Source organism: Megalops cyprinoides, chromosome 7 (assembly GCF_013368585.1).
Source record: "Megalops cyprinoides isolate fMegCyp1 chromosome 7, fMegCyp1.pri, whole genome shotgun sequence".
Lineage (NCBI taxonomy): Eukaryota > Metazoa > Chordata > Actinopteri > Elopiformes > Megalopidae > Megalops > Megalops cyprinoides.
The window spans coordinates 35989200-36016704 of NC_050589.1; the positions used below are offsets into that span (position 1 = coordinate 35989200).

Genomic DNA, 27505 nt, shown 5'->3' on the forward strand with positions numbered 1-27505 from the left:
CACCGTGCGCTCAAACAGGGCTGTAAAAGCCGCATTTTTGTCCTGCGTTGCGGAAATGTCGTCCTGGATTGGGCTTTAAAATTTCTACATCCTGTCAGTATTGTTTCCCACCACAAAAAGGCAATTTTGTCCTGCTCCCAGGAAACAAATGCCAGACATAGGAAATTATTGCACATACCGTACAGGAGGAAGGCTAGCGCAGGCACCAGACACTGAATCATATGTGCACGTTCGGTTAAAATAATAGCAATAACGATGCGTAAGAATAGTAATCTGTAAGAAGTGATATCTCAGATGCCGCACTTAATGCTGAAATTTAAAATGTGTGAGACAGCGACACATGATAAAACTAATAGAGTATAATATGATGTAATATGAGCCATAAATAAACTTGATATACATGTTTCATATAAGCCTACACACCGAGGCACAAATTAAAATGTAGCCTACAGTCTGGTTTAGTTTAGGCTGATGTGTAATTTGACATAGTTAAATAGCCTGAAAACAGTTATTTACACATAAACACGAAAAAAAAATATTTCCAGGTCAGAAAACAGCAGGAGCAGGATTATGCAGTGGGAATACCACAGCTGATACGTGGGGTAAAACTGATCAGGGGTAAAGTGGAGTGGTGTAAAGCAGGCCTATGACTTAGTCTACGTGTTCAAATCATATTAATAATTTCCACCGAATTATGTGCGATTTCACCTTTTAATTCAAGTATATAGAGATAGCGTCAATGCGTGTTTGTTTCAACACCGATTCATCAATGTTTTATTATTTTATGAAAATACTTATTATTTGATCACAGCCAATACTTGATTTAAAACTATGGTTCAGGGAAAGCAACGTAGCCAGATTGCAGAAGAAGACAAAAGGATAACCTGAAGCTGTTTCCACTTTACCACAATCGCAATCGTTTTGCTCGTAGATCTGCAGAGAAAGCGGTAACCGTGGTATCTCAATACTCCACTGTTAATTAGTTCAATTGAAGTACTAAGGCTAAAGCAACAGGGCGAAAAAAAAATTAGCGCAAGCAAGGCCCGGCGACTCATTTTTAAATTAAAATAAGCCACTCGGGAGACAAATACATTAATTGACCAGGAATACTAGGCAGTCCTTACACATTTTTTCAAACAAATATCATGAATTAGCCAATAGCTTAGATATCCTGTTAATGCATGAATTCCGTTTCTTGTAAATTAAATGTTGTTAAGACTTATGACAGCAACCCATAAACGTGTAATCAAAGAGCAGACATTTCCTCTGAGAGGTTATGCTGGTCTGAACATCCTATGGCAACTATGGCAACACGTATAGACTCGAAAAACACACTACAGTTCGATGGCAAAACGGATACTTTATTATACACCATGTACAAACAAATGGAGACATTTAGGCTAGGTGTGTTCGTGCGTGCATTAACTGCTCCGCATATTCGGACGGTACGGCGCTTTGGAGTATGCTAGGCCCATATAAGGGCAGGACAGAAGTGATCAAGGTGACTGGGCCTGCACAGTCCAGGAAATGTTCATTAAGGAGGAATCCAAATGGGCAGTATAACGAACTACCGTACCAGCTGCTTTTAATAATGGACCTTAACGTGTATGTGCACGTGTGTGTGTGTGTGTGTGTGTGTGTGTGTGTGTGTGTGTGTGTGTGTGTGTGTGTGTGTGTGTGTGTGTGTGTGTGTGTCTGTGTCTGTGTGTGTGCGCGCGCGCTTGTATGTGTGTTTTCATTTTAAGGCGTAATGAAGGTTTTTTGGAAAAGTAAACTTGTGCATTTACGTTTTTAATCTAGTATCATATTTCTGTCTGTAGGTTTATTTCACTATTATTGTTTTTATTTTTTACGATTCAGCCTGGAGACCCTGGTACGCTTACGCAGAAACGCCTATTCAACCATGTACAGGCCTCGACCCATGTTAGTATGTGTGAAAACTGATATCATTTTTTTTCCAAGACTGGATGTTCATCTTATTATGTGTGCATAAAAACTTCAAAGAACAACACCAAACACGAAAACTAAGGTGATGTTGAATATATTTAAATATACGACAATCTACGTTAGAACATAACTTTATAGAATCTAGTCAAAATAATGTAGAAATACACGAATAGAATAGTTACACCATAAACTATTACAGGACCACAAAAACGCACAGACAAACGTTCCTGTCTTTTTAACTACAGATGTTGTGGCTGTCCTTTCTGTACAAAATATGTCATGTTTACACTTGCATCAGAGACAAAAGAAACAAAATATAAGCACATAGACTTCATAAATTACTTAACAAATGAAGTTAAAAAAAATTCAAGTACTTTCTTGGATATACTTCTGAACAATTTTCCAATTTGTTCATTATGTTTGCATTCTCACTCTCTACAACCCCGCTAGAAGAAAAATGTATTTTCAATGTAGCTGCATTATGCCATTGGAAAAAGTCAAACTAAACGCTGGACCTCCAACGTTAAGGATACAACAAAGAACGATCAAATAAGTAACAAAACAGACGCAAAGGCAGAAGGCGAGGAAATAAAACGTGGAGATAGCTCCTTGCAATATTTGTTAATATTTGCTGTTGGGGGATGGGGGTTGACTGTTGTGTGTTGTCCTTGCAGTATGTACAGCTCATTTGCTTGTTATTGTTCTTTGCTGTCGGTCTTTTCTTTATTCATTTTCTTCATCTTCATCCGTCGGTTCTGGAACCAGATTTTAACCTGCCGCTCCGTTAGATTTAGCACCCGGGCAACCTCGTATCGACGGTCCCTGGTCAGGTACATGTTAAAAAGAAACTCCTTTTCCAGTTCAAGTGTCTGGTATTTGGTGTAAGGGCATCGCTTCTTCCTTGTGGAGCGCGCGTGGATCCAGTTCGCCACTGGGTTATCTGCAAACCGACAGACAAAAATGCTAACTGGACTGCAATTAAACACCTAATCATTCAACACAGAGTATTATCAAATTCATGATTTAGTATCGTCATGCTCTACGAAATAAGATCTACTTTATTCACTAATATACGTAAGTTCTTGTCTATATCAATCACATATCTGACTCAATGCGGGTTTGACAAAATATTTAATGTGCCTCTGTATATCTCCGCGTGTATATTTAATTGTGGGAAGGGCTCGTTTCTAGCTATTCCCTTTCTAGAACCGTTCAGTGTTTAAAAGGAATAGCATCGTAAAATTGTGAATGCGCCCACACGCTTTATAGGCCCATAAACGAACATAAACGCCTTTGGTTTCAAGCCTTTGCAGGTCTACTGTCAAAGTTCTTGAGCAGACTATATTTTTGACATTCCACAAGTTGTGTTCAAGAGTTTTGTCCTGGTTTACACATGTGATGCAAAGTCGCCCAAAGTAGCTGAAAACGATATCTCATGTGAGTAAACATACGCACCAACATGTGTATTGACTTTGATTTAAAATATTTTTTAACCTTCCTTACAGTGCGTTTACATTCTTGCACGTGCATCTGTCAAGTTAGATAATCAACATTATTGTTCAATTTCACATAAAAGTTATATGTCCCATTTATGGGTCCAAACATAAGAAGTGAGAAACAGTACAGCTTGTGTGAATGAGTTTAAACCCAAATCCTACATGAACAATTTTGATAAATTTGCCAGAGTTGAATATAGACCCACACAATTTTTTAAAAATATGTAACAACAACAACAACAACAATAATAATAATAATAATAATAATAATATAATAATCCAATTGTTTTCCTTGGTATTCGGTATTTAGTATCATGGAATACAATTTAGTAATATTTTTAAAATCTTGAATAACGTTATGAATAATATACTGATGATTATAGGATACTTGTATATAGTATACTTACATATACTATAATACATATATGACTGGACTCCATGAATGTCACAAGTGTACCTTTTTGTGGGGCAAGTCCAATTTCTCCACCTGGCCATTAAAAAGCTTGTTTTCCGAGTAGCCACTTTTTATAACCGGCTGCCTGTTTTACAGCCCTATAGGATTGGCGTTTGTCTTGTTCAGTACTAGTAACTAACCCCCCGGCAGCAATCTCAAGCAGCCAAGGAAAGAAAAAGAAGAGAAGATCATGTCGTTTTATGGAAGATAGGAGCCAACCACCAAGCAAATGCCGTAAACAGAGGATCGCTCCAATACCCGGTTGTAAACAAGAATGACTTTAACTTACTCGGGTCTAATTCTGGCTTGTCGTCTTTGTGCTTTCCGGAAGCCAAAATCTCAGACTCCGGAGAAGGGATGTTCTGTGGCGTCTTATCTCGGATGTCAGCGGAGGAGCCGTAGAGATAATCCGTATAGCTGCGTCCGCTGGAGCCCAGGCAGTCACCGGCTCTGCGCTCCTGGAAGGCATCGGGTTTCAGCCCGTAGTGTCTGCTGTTTGCCGGATAGCTGGGGAAGGGCACGGCGGCAGAAATAGGCTCCAGCCAGGAGCGCACATACCTGGAGTCCGTTGCTAAATGGGGTTGGTGAGTGTACGGGTGGTAGACCACAGAGGACTGAGAATGCACCGGGGCCCAAGAGTTGGTAAAGACGGGAGGTTTCGGGGCAAAGCTGCAGCTGGGAAAATCGGCACACTCCGGTACTAGGGGCGTCGAACGGGAGCCAGGGGGAAGCGATCCGGGAGTCGAGAATCGAGTCGCCAGAACCTCCTCACTTTCATGGTTTATCAAGGAATCCACATAGTAATTACTTATGGGACCAGTGGTCGACATGACGAAGTTCCCCTCTCTTTTACATGCATCCGATTATTATATGGAGTGTATGTGTACTTTTTTATCTGCCCATAGAACAATCAAGCCAGGTAATTATTTCTCCAAGCTTCTCTAGCTGCCATTGGCTGCTTCTGGGACACGTGATTATATTTACCCCCAAAAAATTACACAGCGGATCAATGCGCGAGTCTTACTGGGATTGCAGTGCACTTTGAAATTTCAGAATGGCATTTTTAAACATTTTTATGTATTTTTTTTCTGACTGAGCTGATAATGATAAAAGGGCACACAGTATTCTCGATGTTTCATTAATTATATAATAAGAATACTAAGGTCTGTGTCGCAGAAAGTGGTAGGTTGACAACCCTGTAGGCACTATTTGTTGATGTAATTAATCTCTGTCTGGCAGAACTATGTTCTGCTCCGCTGATCTTAATGCGCATCCTGGCACTGTAATATTACATTAAAAACCGCACACTGAGAAAGTATGCTTTTTTCCTTGGCGTGTTGCGATGTCGCACTTATGTTTTATTTTGCCAAAAATGTCTCTTCGCTTTTAGTAAAGATAGGTCTTTTTATAATTACAAAGTCAAACGGATATTGTGACATTGAGTCCTTGCTACGCGCCAAAATAGAGTTCACAAGAGTCGTGGGTTAAACAAATAAACATTAGTGGGATATCCCTCGTAAAATGGAGTTTAAAAAGATCGGAGGGGTGGGAATCGTAAGACGCTTGAAAACTTGCCCACTGCAGCGGCTATATTCGGCAAGTGGCCGTGCATGCTTTTATGTCCTTCAATAAATTTTTACGAGGACCATTTGATTGTTCATAAACGTGTCGTTAATAAAAGCTGCAGTCGAGTTCCTAGAACAACGTAAAAACACGATGCACGTGAAACATGCCGCTCACTAAACAAGAATGTTGAAAAGAACATGGACGCAATGAAGAGAAATGTGTTGACAAGCGACAAAGTTGGTTTCTAACCGTAAGTACGAGCACAACAGAGCACAGTTGTTGGGTACTGAGATGGACCACATCTGAGGTAGCTGTAGCTGAAAGCAATATAGTGCTTTTAATAAGTAATGGACGATTAACTAAGTCTGCGTGTGCATTGGTATGAGTCTTGCCCAATCCCGACAATTAACTGTTTGCTGAAAACATGTTTGTGTGTTTATCGCTTTTATATTACATTATGAATGCATGTTTGCTTTGTTAAAACAGAAGCGCGCTTGACTAAAGCAAGTGTAAACGTGAGACACTGCAGGATATCTGTTAACTAACGCATTTTTTTCAGGAGCGACACTGTACTTGCATCTTGTGTGTTGACGTTGCTACAGTGCAATTTGTCGGTGCTATTGTAAGGTAGGCTTTATTGACTCTACATTCCAAAAAATATTGTGGCCCAGACTAATGTATGTATTTAAGATTAAGAAAAATGAACTCCCTCCGGTTAAAACGATATGAAACACTATTTAGGCCTATTTGGCGAAATTTAAACGCCCAACAGTCGTTAATCATTAGTATTAATAACGACAATAAACAAAACCTAAATTTAGAATGCTCTTTTTAAGGTCTTAAATGTTTGAAATACACATATACTTTCATTCAAGAGGAAAAAGACGATCTTAAATTTTGTTGTGTTACGATGGTGCGAGGGCTTTTATTATTTGGCAGTGCGTGTTTATTGTCAGTCAGTGAGGGCCCCCGATAGTTTGCCTACCGCAGGAGTCAGTCTACTATCTTAACAGCGTTACAGTTGTAAAAATGAGACCCACCTGGCAGATATTCATCCACTGGCGAAATCTGAATTAATCAACAAGGGCCTGTAACAAACGTAAGTTCATGTGCTCAAGAGAAAACTGTCCCCTTAATAATCGAATGCCCGTCAAGCTGCACCAATTGTTGCCATTGCGTCCTGCTCCCTTAGTCCTGACAACCACGACACTTATTCAAACTACCTGTTATAGGAAATGTCAGAAATTATAGGAGAACATCTCAGAAAAAAATTACGTAGTGGTAATACTGGCTACAGTAGTATGGCTACAGTATGCGTATTCAGAACATTAATGCACCAAAGGTCAGGTGTTACATAATGTTAGTAGTACTAGTGGTGGTAGTAGTAGTATAGTAAGGGTTTTAGTGGCAGAGTTAGTTGTAGTTATATACAGTTTTGGGATTTTTTGTTGTATTTTCTTGAATGAAATTACGTTGCAGAAAAATAAACATGTAATTAGTAAGTATTACTTACATTTTACGTGGAGTTAAAAGAGCTAAAGTTATCACGCCCCATTCAATACAGTTCATTTGAAATTACCTTTGATAATAGATCGTGTTTACGTGTTGTATTCTCAATAATGTAACATGAATAGCGAAACTGTCCCTGCACATTATCTATTAAAAAGAATGTTTACTAGCGTTTTATGGAAATTGTGAAAGCTATAGTGTTGAAATGTGAGTTCAAATGTCGCCATTTCTGATCAACAAGGACCAGTCAAGTCAAGGCCATGGAATTCCACTACTTAAATAAACATGTGGATACTTGAAACTCAAGTTGATGTTAGTGTAAAATCTCTGCTATGGTATATAAGGTATGTTAGTTACGTTTTTTCAACGTTTATATAAATGTTAACGCAAACGAGAACTCAGTAAAATAACCCCTTCGACCTCGCGAAGTCGAAACGAAAAACGTACTTAACTGTAGGCCTAGTCAAAACAGCGTCACGTTCGTTTGTTCGAATTTTTGTCAAAATTAAAAATACCAATTACCTACAATAACAATTAAAAACCCAAAATCCTCAAACTTGAAGAAGCCATTCATACATAGATGTTTTTTTTCCATCCATTACATTTGTCTAACTGCGTAGAGCAGTAGGCAGGCTGCTAGCAAGGTCTGGTCAACTCATTTGCCATAGTTATAGAGAGAGGGCGTGGAGCCTAGGACGTAAAACGGTGTTTTATTTGTCCCTTTGCGAGCTGCGAAAATGTAAAAGGAAATAGTTCAGTAAAGTGTTTAATGCTTGTAAACACTGAGAACATTTACCGCATGTTAAAAGAAGGTGATGCTTTGTATCCTAGGAGAACTGTATTTTCCTCTCATGTCATAGTTGGTGGTTGTCAATTCGTTTTCATGCCTTTTCTATTGATGCATTTAATGTAATGATTTATGTGTACTTTTGCTGGGGTGAATGTGTTGTGTTGTAATCGGACGATTAAATAAATGATTAAACGAACTGACAGTGTTCTGTATCTACTTTACGATTAAGCAGACCTCTTAAAGTTTTGTGTAATGTGGGTTATGGACTGTTGGAAACCTCTTTCAGATCTTATAAATCTGTAAAACTCTGAAGAGGGACCATTGTTTGACCCGAAAACTTTCTGACACGCTGGATGCATTGAACTATTCACTGATAAGAATCTGACATTATTTCATAACCATCACTTGCAGGCTCTAGTATGAACATGTGATTTGTTGTTTTCATCAGTGCTTCATCAGAGGCGCACAGAAAACATCTATCGGATAATCTGATACTGGCGAGGAAAAATGTGAGAAAAGATACACCATATCAAATATGCACAAACGAGAAAAGAAAACAACTAAACAGACGCTTGAGAATCAGACAAACCACGCCAACTGGGACGCAGCGAAAAAAGCCCGCTTCTGTAGCCCTATTTGAAAATATTTTATGGGAGCAAGAGCAATAATAACAACACTGACTTGCAGCGACAAGAAACAAGAAGAAAAATGCCGGTTCTTTACTGCAGCTAAGGGTAGCATATGCGGGGGACAGAATATAGAACATGAAAACTTGCTTATATGTATGTGTTGTTCTCTGCTGTCAAAAAGGGATTGTCAAAAACTCTATTTACTTTTTAGGACAAAACCGACAAATTGTCTTAAGGGAAAGGCTATAGTATTATTATTATTATTGTTATTATTATTAATAATAATAATACTAGTAGTAGTAGTAGCAGCAGCAGCAGTAGTAGTAGTAGTATTAATAGTAGTAGTAGCCATAGTACTAGTGTAGTTTGTCCATTTTAAGCACTATTAGCTCGCTGTGGACACAGGTTCTTAGGAATGCAAGAGAGATAGCCTTGGTCTTTCCCACATGTAAACACAAAGACCTTCTATTTTAATGCATTTATTTCTTCCTCGAAAGGATTCACCCAAAGCTGGTACAAAAAAATTCACGACAACCACCTTCAGCAATTACAATAGGTACATCGTAAGTTCTACATTACACATGCCAGCAGCCACGAGTAAAATGTTTCAACTGTAGAGGGAAGCTAATATTAGAATAGCTTTCTCAGTGACTTTAGGACAATTATCCAGGAGGAAAATACCTGAGGAATTTGAATTTCACAGATGACAATATGACGTCAACTATTATCATTGCTACAGTTTTACTGGTGTTGTTATATCGATTTTGTGTACTATTTCTTTTTATATATTTCTATCCCTGTTGGATCTCAACATAGCTAGGCTGACTGTGGCTGACAGATTATAAAATCTCATTCATGGTTTATTTTTATAACGGCAAATGGTTTCATAGATGGAACAGATTAATGTTGTTGATTTTACTGAATCAAACCACACACATATTTTGTTATATTGTGGTTCGAGGTGTATGCGTTTATTTCCACCGTGACGAGAACCGAAGAAAAGACATACATACATAACCTATACATAACACTATCAATATACTCGCTTTTTGTTAGATTTCTGTTTTGGTTTCAGTCAATCAAGTTATAATTCTGCGGATATATATCCTCTTTCTTGTTTTATTGAACTGTTTGATTTTTAACCATTTATTACCGAATAAGAATTTGGAGTACGATTGCACATACATAGTATATATGTAAAACTTCCTGCTCTCTGCAGTCATTTTTCATGAACGTTTCTTACAATGTGTGAACGGAAATGGAGCCTCTCAAAAATATATTCAACCACATGCACACACACATAATAGTCCTCCTCCTTTGGGGGTAATACGACTGCTACTACTAACACTACGCTTTTGATACTAACACTACCACCACGATCAGCACTAATACTAATGATGATAAGAAGAATTAGAATAATAATAATAATTCTATTGGGAATATGTTGCACATTGCGAATATAATTTGCAATGACTGAAGAGGTATGGTGCAGGTCCTGCTGGAGGGTCTTAACGCGTTTACGCTGGAAGTTGTTTCCTTCTTCTGATGCATCTGCCAATCTAAAGAAGGATCAAGACAATATTTGCCCGTGGCGGCCTCCACAAACATTTGTTGATGGACCACATCTGACTCCCAGCTCGCCCCAGATTCATCATGCCACTACAATGTCACTATCACGAAAAAACATTATGAAAGGGTGCTATTAAACGAAAAATATATTTTCTCTCATACAAAAGCAAGATCACCCATCGATATTTTACATTTAAAGGGAAGTGAATAATGAACACGCACAGTCAGGAGGAACAGGAATTACACTGTTACGAATGTCCCGTATTCAGATTCGATGGGACGTGTCTTTACATGGTTTTAGAAACAGAGTGTAAAGTTGTTTAATTCAGCAAAAACAACACAAGCAACCATTTTGTCACTGTTTATGGAACACAAAAGCCCCAACTAGAGCTCTGTCTTTCACTTCTAAAACTGCAAACATATTCCTCTTAATGCCAAAACCGTAAATACAGCCATCTGAATATTTATGTTTTAATGACGTCCGACTGCAAACATCCTTTCAGTAAATAAAATCCATTTAAATCCATTTGACAGCAATGAAAGTTACTCTTCATTATTATAGATTGCTTTCTCAATATTAGAAATACTATCAAACTGATTATTATTTTTCCATGTTTATTTTTTTTACCTGCAGTAGAATATAGTCTACCGAAGAAAGATTATGCAGACAAAGGTGGCCCATGGGTAATTATGGTTGCTTTAAAAAAACTTGAAAAACTCACGGTGATTATCACAGTATTACAGGCTGTAGCGTCTCATGCAATGACAGGGTACGGAACAGAGGCCTGCACGAGCGCTCTTCAAACAGCATAGCCAACGATGACGTCACGCCGTGTGACACAACCGAGTATTTCAACAAATCTACAACAGTGACAATTTTTTGTCGAAATAATTACTTCCTTTAATTGAAACGCCTCATGATTTTAATTACTTGTGTCTCGTGCGGGAAGTTCGATCTCGTTTTAATTAGAATCATTGGCAGCTTCTTCAAAGCATATAGCCTACAAGGAATCTCTTTCCGAGTTAAGCTACCGATTGCTGAACTTCAGTAAATAAATATGTGATCTGTAAAGGAGACGTTACCCCCCCATGTGAGTTACTTAAACATTTACAATACTGTGTTCAAAACAAAATATGATTTATATGCATTTTGTTAATTTTTTTCATATGCGTTTTGTTAGAACCGGGCCTAGCTGTACACATGATGAAAAATCTAATCGACTTATCAATGACGTATCCTTCATAGCTGGTTACTGTACATTGTATTTTGCAATACCGGTATTTGAATTCAGGTTATTCGTGATTTTAGGACTCTCACTTTGTGTAATGAACATGTAAATTACATTAAATAACCATATAAAATGTATCATTATGTATAGGCATACCTATATAGTAATTTAATCACTTACGTCGTTTGAACGATGCAACTGAAGGGCAGTTGATGTGCTGTTAAGGAATGTTTTACTGGAATTGAGATACTACTCTATGCTAGAAAGGCATCATACTTGTGCTTCTGTGGCTGATGGTGGTTACTATTGACCTGATTGTTAACATTGCTGTTTATACTGCAAAAGCAAACGAACAAAAACACCCACAATAATTATCATAATCATACATGAACGCAATCCGATGTGAATAAAAATTTGTTGAAGTCATTCGTGTATGTATGGTTGCTCATCTGTATTTGTCAGCACCACTTATGATCTTCACCACGAATTATTATTACCTTGAATGAATGAATGAAACCCACAACCACGATGGTGCTGATTACATCAGTTATGATTCTGGCCATGATTATCATACTCCTTAATAAGAAAAATCCAGACATCTCTATGTCAACAATGAAGTATATCGCGTTTTTAAATCAATGAATTACTTTTATTGCTATGGGTAGTACAATCAAAAGTGTAAGGTCTCAAAGTTATCAGTACACTGCTCCTACTTACATTCGTCCCTTTTCCACTTCTTTTCTTCCTATCACTCTTATAAACGCCACTACTACTAAAAGTAACAATAATGTAAATAGTTAAATTACAATACGAATTAACTGAGATCAAGCTTGAATTTGTAACGTTTTTGTTTGTTTTCGAAATCAGATGAAACCATTTAGGTGCTCGTAATGTAGAACTAGCCGAGTTGACGCAGAGTGCCCGTCTGCAAAAGCATGAAGTGGGATTTATTCCGGGCCGTCTAGCGGAGCCCGTTTGCGCGTGCTTTGAACTCTTTTGTTGACGGCGTATTCTCGGGGAGAGCCCCATTCACTTCAGCTGAATGAAAGTGACTTTGGTTTCCAGACCGCCGTCTACTGTCCTCCTGCAAAGGCAAGGCGAAGGCAAAACAAAACAAAACAACAGAAAAAACAGGAGCGAATTTATACATACAATTTTATTTATCTTTTATTTTCAATTTGAGCAGGGATTTTGGATGCTGACAAACGGAAAGAGAAAGAGGTCACAAAGTCTCTCTTTTGAGACTAATTTTACTGATAGTCAACTTGATGTCTGTTGCTGCTTATTGATAAAAGTGTCTAAAGCAAACATGTTTCCTAATAATTTTTTAACAATACATTGCCACAAGATATTTCAGAATCTAAGAAGCTGAAGATTAATGGGATTCAGCAGTGATTTTCCTATTTAACTCTCATTGTACGCACCATGTAATTTTAACAAAACTCTCGTTTAAAGCATATCAATATTGGACAGGATATATATATATATATATATATATATATATATATATATATATATATATATATATATATATATACACAGAAAGAGATAGAGTTCACCCGTTTCTATTTTTCACAGCACGGGGGCGGGGGGGGGTTATATTGTAATTTTTAATTAATATAGTCCTAGAATACAAAACAACAACAACAACAATACCATCAACAACAACAACAACAACAAAAACAACAACATAACGAAAGATGCTATCTGCTAGTGAAACTAAAAGCAAAATTGTCTGACATTAATTTTCTGACTTTTTGGATGGTCTACTTTTTCCCTCATTGATAAAGTCACTGCATGCCAGTACCGGTGTGTTGTAAAACTATCAAAATTTTTGAGACAGATTCGGAAAATGACGCAGTCACAAAAGGTGAGCTTCTGTTTTCATATCTTCAACGCCGACTTGTCCTTCACGACTGTGAAAGCATGCCCCACATTGATATTATTCTAATGCAGTATATCATTATATTGTACTGGCGGACCAAAGTAGTAATAGTAATAAGGTAACAAATTAAAATAAGATTTTTCTGAAAGGGGGTTGGCGTGGACCCAAGCACAGCATATCTTGCTAAAATATACCTCAAACGGAAAGATATTGCCCTAATGTTTGTAGTTCCCTGTCGCACAACGAGGTGGAAGGCGATACTTTACCTTAGTGTGCCAAGTTGGCCGCGCGTAGGTATATATTCTGTCCAAAAAAAAGACAATGTAATATTTTGTGGCATTCGACGCGCTTTTCGTTTGCCTTAAAGTTGAATATATCGAAAATGTGTTTTCGGGTTTTAACAAAATTATGACAGCGCTTCTAACCATGCTGTAACTTCCTATAGAAAACTAATGTGTAAAACAAACGAATCGGTGCGTTGCTACTTCAACAGCTATTTGCCAGGCTTTGTATATCACAACCTAGATCTGTAACAAAATACCTATATCAGTAATGATACTGACGCATAACAACAACAATTTAATAATAATAATAATAATAATAATAATAATAATAATAATAATAATAATAGTGATCATTTCTACAATATTCGGCAACAGTTGTGAAGAATTGCACTGGTGGATGCACCATGGCGGAGCTCATGACTTCCGTTTAAAATGCCAAATCATTTGCGCGCTATTTTTTATTCACTTGCCAATTATATTTCGTTTCAAATTATTGGACAAGTATTACGATTTGTAAGCAATGTGAACTTGTGGGTTGCACCTTCACCCCTTAAACAGTAAAAAGCCCTTCAAAGCTAGTATGGTGTGGTCGAAATACATTGTGCAGCAGTGTTGCCCTAATCAAAATTTTAATTCTCATATTCACTTATTCTGGCCGTCTGAAAGTTCGTCTCAATGTTTCAGGGATATACACTGATGACACTCATTTATTTCTTACTATCATTAACTTTCAGGGGAGGGTTTAATTGAGCATTGAGGCATTTAAAATCTCAAAATCTATCCGGTTCTACCAACTAAAATCAAACTTTTTTAACCTCAAGGGAAATAAATGCGGTGTGTAGTGTGTTGTGTGTGTATTTTTCTCTATTTCCTCACCCTTATCCAACAATTTAACATGGCAAATTGTTTTCTATTTCAAAATTATTTTTCAATCAAAAAGGTTAAATGTTCATGATCATTTTTTTCCAACAGAAAGCTGGAACAGCTCTGTCATTCCTGTTTATATTCATGCAATGTCCAAATTTCAGGTGCTGATTTATGCCAATAAAGAAATTCTTTCTGATTGAACTTTGATTTGTACTCTGATTGAGTTTATTAATCGAATTGGCAGTTCTAAAGGTCGGATGATACCAGCTAGAAAACGTAAGGGTCTTAAGTTCATTTTCCTCTTACTAGCGTTTAACTTTTACGAACTTAACATTGCATCAGTAGAAAAAAATGTTGTATGTACAATTAATATCCTCGCGTGGCCTAATTTATTAGTTTAAATTGGAAAATGTTCACTGTTTCAGCACAATAATGGCACCTGAATACATTGCAACGAGGGAAAGGATAAAGCCAATTAACTAACGGGTCAATTTTACTTTCTGGAATGTAATTTTAAAAGAGTCAAATGGGAAATAAGCAAGTGGAGTCAGTTCTCTGCGTTGTCCTAACACTACAATATTCCCTTGAACTTGCTTAGTTTACTTTGCGCCCACTTCTGTCTGTTTCGGAGGACAGAAATTAAACATGGAAATCTAATTCCAGAAAACCAGTGCCGCCTTTAAGTGAATCCCGACAGATAACCATCCACGGGCTCAACAAGCACTTGTCCCTTCAAACTGAAGCTGCACGCACCAGTCGCTGAACGTCTTACTAATTGATAAAGCAGTTTTACAGTTGGCCTCTACTATGAAACAAGCAGAGGAAATGAATCTCATAATTATCTACATGTCCATGCTATCCCTCAGGAAACCTGACGTTGCCAACTCTGAACAATTCCACGACACACACATACCCACACGCACGCACACACCCTTGCTCTCTGTCACACACACGCACACACACGCAAGCACGCAGACGCACTTACAATAACTACGTCGCCTCCCAGTGTGGTAAAATCCTCTGCAATGATGAGGCGTATTACGTCCAAAACATGGTTTTTACGCATTTATGCACAGAGACACGCACATACACATATAGGGAAACACAGAAAACCCCCTGTTTAAAAGCCCGGCTGAAAGGCCTATATCGGAAAGCAATACAAAGCGATCGAAGGTTACCCTGTGTTGTTTACAACCCCTTCTCCCTCTGAAAGCTAAAATACGTTTTAGTGCCCAGCACATAAAGGAGTGCTAAAGAGAAAAGGACCCGACGTGGATAGAACAGCACAGTTCATTTACACTGCCATTTACGAGGACTTCGGGACTGAGTGGGTAATCTAACGGAAATTGTCACCCTTGATGAAGACGAACTGACGTAATCAAGGCAGTTTCTTGTTGCCGAGCCAGGAAGCCAATCCCAACAACATGAAACTACCTAAACCACGCATCAGCTGCGCGAGGCGGGTTATCCACAAGGGAAGACGCACACCAACAAGAAACAGAACAGCTGCACACATCAACAAACGTTAAAATAAAGTTTAAGGTGTAAATGTTAAAACTGATTTAAAGGAAATTATCGCTGCGTCAACGCACCAGCCGAACTTCAACCACAAAGTGAACTCAGCCGTCGACCAATCGGGTAATATGGCTACCACAATCTGTCATAAACCAGAACCCTTGGGTTAGAGGATAGTTGCCGATTATATTTCTAAGAACGATACGTCTTTTGATAACAGTTGTGAAATTGCTCATTGCAGTTTTTTTGCGATTGCGATGATCCTGTCACTGTCAGCAGTGCTCAGAAACAAACAACGCGAAATACACAGTGCGATGTTTTTCTCACCAAAACCCACGAAAACAAAAGGAACGGCATAAACGTCACCAAGGTCGAAATTTCTGCCACTTCAGGAAAGCTGCCAAGCGTGATCCTTTCCAAAGCAAACGGAAAAGTATTGCCAATGCCTTGTCCTACCTTGGGCTGCTCCAGAGATAGTGTACAATTCTCCTTATTTTTATTGCATCGATGTTTGATATTAATCATCCATTTGCATTCCATGGTGTGTTTACACTCTGCTATCCTAAACAGAAGCCGCGGCATCCATAAAAGAGGGAGCAGTCGGAGTGCGCCGTGAATCCAGCGCTGTGCAGCACTGTGTTGTGTGGATTAGTCCTCCTCCACTCACCTTTAAATGCATCTTTACTGCTGCAGCACATTATATTTGCAGATCATAAAATCCACCCCCATCGCTTTCCAGGACCGTCCTGACATTACAATTTTATGACCTTGACTTACTGTGGTCACCTGGATAATATTTAAATCAACGTTATGGTCTCCCACTTATATTAAAACTGCCACAACCCCCCCTCCCCTCTCTCTTTCTCTTTCTCTTTCTCTTTCTCTCAGAACCTCATAAAGGATAACCAGGGGAGGGAGATAGTGCGGGGAAAGAACTTTCCAAGTCCCCTGTTTTATTTATTTTTTCGAATGGCCCTCTTACGAATACCTAATTGTCATATACACATAGGGAAGCAACGTACATGCAAACTATACTGCACGCAATAACCATTACAATACATTAAAAGTGCATTGATAACAACCAACCAATCAATGAATATTACCAAATTAAACAGAGTAGGTTATATAATTTCAAGGGGAGAAATACATTTTTTCAGCACAATGCACAAGCAATATAAATTCATGTTTGATTCAAACTGGAGCGTAAACTGTACTTCCGTTAAGGTGAATGTCTTAACACAAAGACTCAGCGGTACAGCCGTATGACAGGCCTACACATTTTTTCCTCATGAAGAATGGAACAGTCTTTTCTAATAAAATATGTCAAGAATTACATATTCAATGGTAAAATGTCTGTAGTTCTTCAAAGTTCCCCTAAGCTTCTTTGTGTGTGTGTGTGTGTGTGCGCGCGCGCGTGCGTGTACCTGTAAGCTTGTGTATGTATGCCTATATGTGTTCGTATGTGTGTGCATGCATATGTGAGGGTATGCATGCATGCGTGCGTGCGCGCACACTTGTGCGTATGTTTGCGTGCATGTGCGTGCATGCGAACACATGTCTGTGAGTTACACATGTCTGTGTGTATCCGTGGTTATGTATGTGCATGCGCGCATGTGTGTGTCTACAGGTATGTGCACTTATATGTGTGTATGCATATGTGTGTGCGTGCCTGTGTGAGTGTGTGTTCCCTTATGTGGAGTGGATTAGTTCTAGGGGGTTCAGGTGTAGCTGTAGCCCGACGTGAGCTCTCGTACGCGACTCTCTCTATTTAGCTTTTTGAGCTTCATCCTCCGGTTCTGGAACCAAATCTTGACCTGCCTGTCGGTCAAGTTGATGCTCTTGCTGATCTCCAGGCGGCGCTCACGAGTCAAATACATGTTAAACAAGAATTCCTTCTCCAGCTCCAGTGTCTGGTGCTTTGTGTACGGACACCTCTTCTTGCGTCCACTTTTCGCTGTTAGCCAGTTTCCTGTCGTCTTTTCAGCTTTCGAGTCCTCTGCAGAAATAAAGGAATGACCCAAATAAAAAAACACGCACATGCATATTAAATATCACTATATTAAGTAGCTTCAACGTACCGCCACAACCGTAGCCTACTCTTTTCACTCTCTTTTAAACTCCAGTAATACTACAGTCTATTTAATACTTTTTACCAGTTAAATCTCTGGGCGCAAGAAATTAGCTATTTTTCAGCCGAAACAAATGTACACCCAGGCATTATTTCACCATTCATTTGCCAATACGTCGCATCGTGATAGCTTTCCTTCATCTTTCCTTCATGCCGATTCATCTCCCTTGCGGTTGGTCATATGCAGTATAATCCTAAATTTACCACCTATTTTTTCTGATTCTGACACGGAGAAGAACATTAACCAAAAAATCATTTTATCGTCAATCAGCTGCTTTGTCTATTTATTTATTTATTTATTTATTTATTTACTTATTTATTTAGTTCATGCTATGTACTTGCTATAAAAAAGTTAACTGTGGGTCACTTTCGGCGAAACACGGAAGTTCATAAGTATTGACTCTCAGTTTTAAATGACAATCAAATATTAAAATACTCTGGTCTATAGCCTATTTCTTCTTACCCGACGCGTCCTGTCTGGTACATGTAGACATGTCCCGTTTCTGTTTCCTTACTAAGCACAACCGCATCTGTGTTAACAGAATAAAGGTGTGGGTATAACAACATTTCACCAAATTGCTTATTGAGGTATGAACACTTGATCTTCAGACTATGTAAAGTGATGCTGCTTTTGAACTGGTGTCGATCATTGCTTTCTGTGGTCTTTCGAGCACTGAGTGCACTTTATCAATCACACAGTCGTGTATTGAAGATAACCGTAGCATGGTAAGCCTGGTGTAGGTCTCATCAATGGGACGAAAAGTTGCGCGCGTCGCAAATCAAGACTCCACTGGGTCCAAGAGATTTTTGTAGATAGTTACTGGGTCCACTGTTATGGGGTTCTCATGTTCACACGGCGCAAAAAGGCCAACAAAATCCTTGCGAAGATTCTCTCAAAAATGGTCCCGTTTTGGTCCCAAAAATACGCGTGATGTCCACGCATTTGATAGTATGCCCACAGGAGATTCATAAACGATGAGCAACATTAATTTTGTCCTACAGGTACAAAATACAGGTATTTACGTAAACAGGATCATTATGGGCGGCTAAACAGACATATATTCAGAAATTAGGTCTCGTGTATTAACGAGAATGATTTCATTATTTCTGTCATTTTCCTGATTTCTTGAACTAGTATTAATGTCGCCAATTAAAACCGCACCTTGTAACCTTATTTCCATGATTTCTATATATACTTACACAGTATCATTTTTATCAAGTAAAACATATCAATAATTGCTTTATTTTTGCAGGTTACATATTATTTATGCATGTTCATACTATTAATGAACATAGTTTGAATTATTTCATTTTCAAAAATTTATGTACTTATAATAGATTTTTTTGCGTTCCAGAATTTAAAATACTGTAAATAAGTGAATTGACTGTCTTAAAGATAATTTGACTGACATCCTTCGCTGTGGCCTTTGAAATTTTTAGTTGCGTACAACATTACTTCGTTAGAAACACGTGGAAAAACCCTGATGAAAAGTAACTTAAAGCAACCCTGTAAAATCTCGTAAAATAGAACCGCAAAGACAAGCCTGCTGTTTTTAAAGGAGAACCCAAAATATTACATGTTTCTTATTGAGCCTGACGGTGACTTGCTACTTCAATAATTCATAACAACACATTTCCATAGTCTCAAAATGCTAAATGCATTCAAAGAAATTGTAAAAGTAATAATAAGCTGAATCAATTTTAATAACAACAACAACAATAATAACGAGAATAATAACTGGAGCAAATAAGTGATTCAAAACCTTATTTTACAAAAATATACCTACTTACACAGCGTTTACATGATGAAAATATCTTTCAATCACATGGCGAAAATCTATCAAAACAGATAAACAACTGCGCTTCTAATAAATGCTCCTTTGCCAAATTCTAACGTACTGCTGTAGTTGTACATGATACACGTGTTGAACATTATGCATGTAATTATACCATTATGTGAATGACAATGGTAATAAAGTGTATTTTCCACTCGTTTAAGTCACTTATATATGCGCGCGTGTGTATGTCTGTTTGTGTGTGTCTGTGCATGTGTGTGCCTGTCTGCTTCACTCAGTAATAAGGTGTTAATACCATAGACACCATAACCACTAGCTCGATTGTATCACACCCTCGTTTTTATATGGCTGGAACAGATTTGTAATTTGGATTAACTCCGAATGGAGTAGCGCTGGTAATAAGACAGAATATTATTACATTTGGGGAATACTGGTAATGTATTTCTGGGCAAAACAAAACCTCTTAGGCCTCGGTGATAAACATAAATACAACTTACAAATAATCACGTCGATGGCACGAGCCCGCTGTGATTACAGTAACCCTTCATCATTGCCAATATTGTAGTACCCCCTCCACTGAAAAACCAGGTAGAACGCAAGGTAAAGAACGACTAAAATTAAAAAGGCCGAAACAGTTCTTAGTAAAGTGTCACGCCGTTATGGTAAGTATTAATTTGAGTAAATGCAATGCATTATCCAAAGTTTTAATGCACCGTCAATATACCGCCCATTGTTTCAACATTCTATCAATATATTGTCCAAAATATTAATATAGGCCTGGTGTCAATACACTGTTCAAATGAGTAATGTCAATACACTGTAAAGAATCAATGTACTATGAATACTCTTTCCGAAATATTAAATTATTGTCAGTAAAATAGCTAAGGTATTAAAATACTGTCACTGGACTGTCCAAAATGTCAAATTGCTATCATTACACTATCCACATTCATCAAAAAGTGAGTGCTGTGGTTCATTGTCTCCCGGATACTTCACTGTTGACAATGGCATCACAATGTCCTTTCGTACGGAAGAAATAAAGAAAATAAACGAACACAATGAGAGTATTATTGCAGCTGCAGTGGAGACGACCATATTGTAATACAATACGTGCGTAATATGCGACGATTTAAACATTGTTGTCTTCTATGAGGGCGGTTGGAATAGTCATTCATTTTACCAGTTAGTTTTACCCTTCATGAAAGGGTGTGTATGTGTGTGTGGGTGTGTGTGTTTGTGTGTGCCCGTGTTATAGTGCCTGTGTGGCATGTTTTGTAGCGCGCATCGTCCGTGTGTGGTGTGAATTTGTTGAGTTACCTTTCATTTCGCTGTCCGAATTGTCTGTACTACTACAACTGTCCGTCTTGTTGAAAGACTCCTCTTTTTCTGATTGTCTTTTTGTAGAGTTGTGATCCTCGTTCTTTATTTCCTCAGTTACTGGGTCCTGCTCGAATTTGCCGGTGTCGTGTAATGATCCTGGAACCGTTTTGTCGGCAGGAGCTGTCATTTTAGGAACGGACGCAAAAGCGGTCGCGAACTCATTTCCATCTTGTGCCCTCTCCTCGGGATACACCTGGTTCTCTCGGAAATAGCTGGGCTCAGTCAAAGACCCTTGATCGCAATGGTTGCTGTCGGCCCCGAGTCGCGTGTAGGTGGCCGGTTCAGTAGTCTCCTTACCCCTGTCAATGTCAGCCCGGTAGAGGCAACACATCGCCTCCTCTTTGACATTGCTCGCTGGGAAGGAGCAGGAGGGCAAGGGACGGGCAACAGGTTGTTCGATCCTGCACGAAGCTTTGGGGTCTGTCCCCCAAGTGTCCAGCTGAGACAGGAAAGGTGGATGATAGGTGCTGATAGGCAAAGTGGTCGGTGGAAGCTCGTCTCTTTTGGAGAGAGGTGATGGTACAATCCCACAGTTTCTCATCATCGAACAGCCATACTCAGCACCCGCCTGTACGTACATCCCCGAGCTGGCAGAATAGCCTTCACCCCTGTAGGCGGAGGGTCCTCCCACTAAAGGATCCATAAGGAAAGAACCAGCAGCCACGTTGTTAGGACATGACATGTTATTATAATTGTTATTATTTTAGATCAGCGGCGAAAGTTATTTCGAGGAAGATTACGGATGTAGGAAGCTGACATCTTTTGAGGCAGGACGAAAAAAATATCAGCAACATAATTATGGATGCACGGCACCCTGCCACGTGATTTTCAGACCAATGGGGTTTTGGAAGTGGCCTTGATGCTCCAGACCTACGTGACGTCATCGGGGTCAAGTTGGAAAGTGTGCGAGGCGTCGCGTGGAGCAAGGGCGCCATCTAGCCCGTTACGCAGGGGAAAGACACCCTCCTCAGAGAGAACAAAGACGAGTCGTTTGGGATTGAGCAACGCGGTCAGATACGTGGCTCTTGCGGCCGAAGGAAGGTAAATCAAAACAGACCACAAGAAAACAATGTCAACTCCACGTCTTAAACCAAGAAACCCGCACAAAAGAAGTCTGAAAAACATTCCTGCTTGGCTCCGGAAAGTTTTCGCTGTTTCTATTGTGAATAATCATTTGTTGAAGTATTGCAAGCTATGTGGACAATTGACAGTTACCTTATTATTAAGAAACGTAATGTTTATGAAAACAGAATGCAGAAAAAGAGGGTATAACGTTGCTTTAAGGTTTACTTCCACGGAAGGCTTGGTACGATTTTCTGGTATGTATCAGTTTGGTGTACACCAGTTTAACGCAGACTACAAATTAGATTATCAATTTATTCTTTGTTCAGTTTCGAATCCGCTGTTTATTCAAAGCTTTAAATAGTTCTGTTGAACTTTGAAATTGTATATTGTTATTATTGTTATCATCATTATTATTGTTATTATTTTTATCTGAAAGAGTCCTAGTAGTACTCCTCAGTATAAGAAGTTGGTCGCAACTATCTTTAAAAATTGCACAATTTAATGTGACAGAGTTCTTTTTACGTATCGTACTATTATGAGCTGAGGACATATTTTAAGTATCGAAAGTAGGAGAATTTAGCTTTAACACGGTAACCAGGAATTGTAAATTATGAACAGATTAAGTTAATTAACTGATTAAACAAACCCATGCGCCTGAGTATATAAAGAGTGCAGTCGTTTTAATACAGGGCCTATTTCGAGATGGAATGTATTTAATCTCAGTTTATTTCTATTTATTGAGATTACGATTGCTCTTTATATTGGAAAAAAATCTCTTTACTGATTTCTTCTAGGATTTATCTTCGTTTGCAAAATACTGTACATTATTTAATTAAATAATAATAAATTAATAAATAAATACTTCGATTCAGTGGTAACCAAAAGTTTACTGTAGCGATGATATGTAATATGCATGAATAAAGTAGCCGATTGAAGTGAAGATTGAAAATATGTATCCTAGTTATCCTTGAATTGTCTCCAGTTCTATATTGACTGAAATTAATGCTTTTAATACGATTGTCTTGCATAAATACTCTGTTTTAGTTTCAGTAGCAACGTTTTTTTTCTGTGGGTGTAGACAGTTTGGCCGACAATTTTGAAAAAAATATTTACTGAATTCATTTTTATCTACTTGCAACCAAAAACTTTAATTTACATTTAAAATTTGTTTAATGCGAGTCAACAATAGGCAAATAGGCTGTTGCCTAATTTTGTTGCCCTTGTCCAGTATTTAACACCTGGACATTTTCTGAAAAAAAAAAAGTCTAAATAATGATACATTTGTAAAACGCTTTTCTTAATTTATCTCTGCCTTGAAAATGTGTGTTTTTCCGACGGAGATAAAATTCATTCGTTGCTACTGTAAGTGTATCTGCACTGACGAGACCAGTGTGTCCAGTCAGATAGAGATAAATGAGATTTCATATATACATACACACATATATATATATATATATATGTGTGTGTGTCTGTATGTGTGTATTGTATGTAAAAAATGTAATTTTTTTTATTATTCTCAAGAAAAGCCCAACGCAGTGTGAGTTTAGGCTATATTCTCTTTGCCTTGTGTCATCCGCCCGGTGGAATCGTGATGGCTGTTCATTAATCTGTCTGTAAATGGCAGGAAATCACAGTAAATCTCTGCTCTGGTCTCTTAAAATTCATATTCTGTTCTTTTAAGAATCTTACGCGTGGTGTAGAGCATTCATGCCTGGAAAGAAATCCACTGCGCTCTGTTGTGTCTTACAGTAGATACAGGCACTACTCCTTCCCTTCCTCCCTATATATTTACAAAGTTAGAAAACATTCCTCCTATCATCATCTGCAAACAACTACTACTACCTCCCACTACCGCTGATAGTCTCGAAACAACAACCAATACTCCCACTCAGGAAATAAAGAAGAAGGTGAAGACGATGAATAAGAGGGAGTGATACTGGTTTCAAAAAAATGTATGATTTGGAAAAATAAAATTGCAAAGAAGGGCGGTGAAGAAGAAACGCAATTTTGAATGTTCTCGTTTTGTTGTTGGGGCTATCTTTAAAGGTTTCAGTCTCATTTTCAAAGGCGCCGACGGAGAGGTCACTGACAATGACCCCGCCTCGTGAAGGCTGGATATGCCCCAGTCGTCTCCTTGTGATTGGTCTGTTTGTCTGTCTGTTTTGTGAAGCCCACCGAAGAAAACTTTTTTATGCCATTTTTGGAGGGAAATAGTCATTGTTAGAATGCAAATCTCTCACAAAGGGTAACGTTTCCAAAAATTGAAACAAAATGACCCTTTGTATTAGATAAGCCTATTGACAGTCTGAAAAAAAAAACACTTTAGCACGCATTTTGGACATATGTTTTGCTTAGGCTCATACTTTGCAACAAGTTCAATTTAATAAAATAGGGTCACTACTAATTTTATGTTTAAGTTCAGACTAACTATTCATTGTTTATTACTTGATGGGAAGAAATGTGAAGTAAACGGGCAATTAGCGTCGTCATATTGGTTGCCTCTATCTGTTTAGTTTTAGAAAGTGTTACACCATACAAGATGGTTATGGGCTCCACGGTTGCTTAAAACAGAACGCTGTTTAAAAAAGGGAAAAAAAAACTTCACTCAAAAGTATTACTCAAAGAGAAGCATAAACCCATTGTACTGTGAGTGAACATCAGGCTATTTTGTGGCACAGTGAACATTTTTTGAAAGTGGTTACCGCGATACATCAGTGAGGAATATAATTTTATTTCCTCCTCACTTGGACAGCCATTTTAATTTCACCTTGAACTGAAACAGGGATCTCAATTGGGCCTGTAATTTTGAACATGTTACCAGTAAAGAATAACCTTAGAAATTAGTATATATTATGGTATTATATGTTTTTAATAATATTTATTTGTAACTCAAATAGAAATAGGTATACATTTTAAAAAGCAAAAGTGCATTGTCTTAGTTGTATAACTCCAAATAACACTTAGTTTTCATTTGGACAGAGGCTAAAATATCAGGAACGTGCATTGAATGGGTCCTTGCCACAATCCCGTGTGTTACAATTTGATTTGCATTGTTCTCTATCATTTTCTTGTCTTTGTATTTTTACTTTCTGCATCAACAACAAAATACCTACATAAATAGGACGATCCTGCTGTCACATACACACAAGAGACTTTCTAGAATATACAGATTTTCTTTTTGTATACAGGAAAATAAGAAATAAACGGAATCACCAATTGTTGGCGTTTATAAAAAATATTATACGCAGTTTACATATTGTTTTCATTTTGCGGGTTCACTATTACGGTATAGTAATGTTTTACTAATGGTTATAGCATGGATAAGTAACTTTTTTGTCTTACTGTGTTATCTTGTAGGTCTATTTAATGTGGATAAGACAAGTGTACACCACTATGTGTATTATTTTACTGTATTCACTCCCGTTTCTGAAGATGCAATTACACGACAAAGCATAAAAACTCGATACGTCATAAAATGCCCATGCATCCTACGTGCACATGTATTTGCAAATGGTCGTGTCAGAGGGGGATGGGGATTTCATTGTATGCGCATGTATATGGCGAAATATAAAGCGAGCGAGCAAGCAAAAGCGAGAGGGAGAGTTAGATTTCGGGGTGGTTGTGGTTGTGTGTGTGTGTGTGTGTGTGTGTGTGTGTGTGTGTGTGTGTAGGGGAGGGGGAGGGTTGCGGGTGACAGACACACTGCCAGATATCAAGAAACAAGAGCACTGCTTTAGAGAATAAATATATGTCTCACACCGGGCTGACAACCCCTATGGTTCTTCGTTTATGCATTGCTAATTACACTCTGAATGGACGAAAAAAGACAGTCAGACCGAAAGCATACGGGGGTTTCCCTGTGTGCGGAAGCTACTGGATAGGAATATAACACAGAGGTAATGATATGCTAACCGCAGTGAATCTGTGTCGTTCAGATGGAGTTTAAAGACAGGCATACAACTGTGCACTTCGGTGTTATTGTAAAAAAAGAATAAAAACAACTTTAATTACACAAAACTGTCTCCAGCTGTATAGTCATTTCACATCTTTGTACATTCGTAATCATGATCACAGTAATACATCAACAAGCACAAACAGTTTATTTAAATTAAGTCGGAAATTATTCATTTAAAAGAGTGCTTTTTTTCAATAGTAAGATGTTATAATCATCAACGCTCCTGTTACAGCTTATATAAGAAAAAAAAGATGAATAGTGTTCCAGTGACACTTGGATAAGATGAAGCTGCTTCAGACTACACCAACGTGGCATAGACAACATCTCAGTGTGGGTTCTTCTCTATAATTAAGACATAGTGAGTCAATTATTCATTATAATGTTACCTGATTACTGACCTATCCGTATTCAAACTAAAAAGGCTTAACGGATTGACCCGTTCGAAATTCTTACAAAAACCAATATCCAGCATATAGGCATCCACGTACACGCACAGGTCCAGACTGGTACACAAATTTGTGATCATGGGAGATTCTGTTTAAAAAATATTCTCTTCACATAACATTAATATATTATCTAAATATTGTGCAGAAACGAAACAATGTCAAAAACAACAGATGCGTCCCTAGAAGCCTAGAACGTTTATTTGAAATACAGCTCTTTTCTAAAACAAAGCGTTCCTTTGAATCAGTCCTTGATCCAGTTGTTCTTGTGTGTGCTTGTGTGTGCGTGCGTGCGTGCCTGTGTGTGTGCTTCACGGGTTTACTCGGTACGGCCTAATGCTTTGCAGAAGCCTCGAGATCGAAGTAGGAAAATTACACCTACTCCTACAGGTTGTTGTCACATCACCCGAGAATGGCGGGCACATCGCCACCAGATCCACCAAGGAGGAAAGGAACCCTGCTAGCACCAGGCAGTTGTAATAAGGAGAGCGCGGGGACGCCTTGGCCAGTGTTTGCAACGGCCCTGAAATATCTTTCCAATTTGAAGTAACGAGGTTCAGCTTTTTCCTTCACCAAATAGACGTCCGTGCACCGCAGAGAATTTATGCCTACAGCATGTTCTGTCTTAAAGACAATTATAAATCAGAGAGCTGTAATCGGTAAGCACGTCAGCATTATATTAAATTTAAATATCGTGAAAGGCCAAACAAATTACCGCATTGCACAGCTCCGAGTGGTTATTTATAGCTTTTCATCACGGAAGTAGCAGAATAAGTAGCCCTACTTCCACAGTATTTCTAAATACAGATCTATACAAAGAAAACTTTCGCAGTTTATTTAATATTGTCCCACATCAAAGTGCGAAAAACGTTTTCAAGCTACATAAAGACCGTTTAGAAAGTAAAACCTGAGGAAAACAGTTTTCACAATCAGGGCGCACTCTGTTTCAACAGATTTTAGAAGTCTTTAATTCGTATTTGCAATAATGCAAAGACTAT

At 38.3% G+C, this 27505-nt stretch overlaps 2 protein-coding genes across 2 annotated transcripts; both read right to left on the reverse strand.

The window, feature by feature from the left end:
- Positions 1 to 2532: 2532 nt before the first annotated feature.
- hoxc9a (homeobox C9a) lies at positions 2533 to 4784 on the reverse strand. Its single transcript, XM_036533379.1, has 2 exons — positions 4187 to 4784; positions 2533 to 2887 (listed from the first exon to the last, which is right to left on the reverse strand). The coding sequence occupies exons 1-2, from the start codon at positions 4725 to 4727 to the stop codon at positions 2643 to 2645; spliced, it is 786 nt and encodes a 261-aa protein (XP_036389272.1). The 5' UTR covers positions 4728 to 4784; the 3' UTR covers positions 2533 to 2642.
- Positions 4785 to 17458: 12674 nt separating this feature from the next.
- On the reverse strand, positions 17459 to 21726 carry hoxc10a (homeobox C10a). Its single transcript, XM_036533892.1, is given in 2 exon segments — positions 17459 to 17736; positions 21018 to 21726. Coding segments are annotated over 2 exon segments (987 nt in total).
- Positions 21727 to 27505: the final 5779 nt, after the last annotated feature.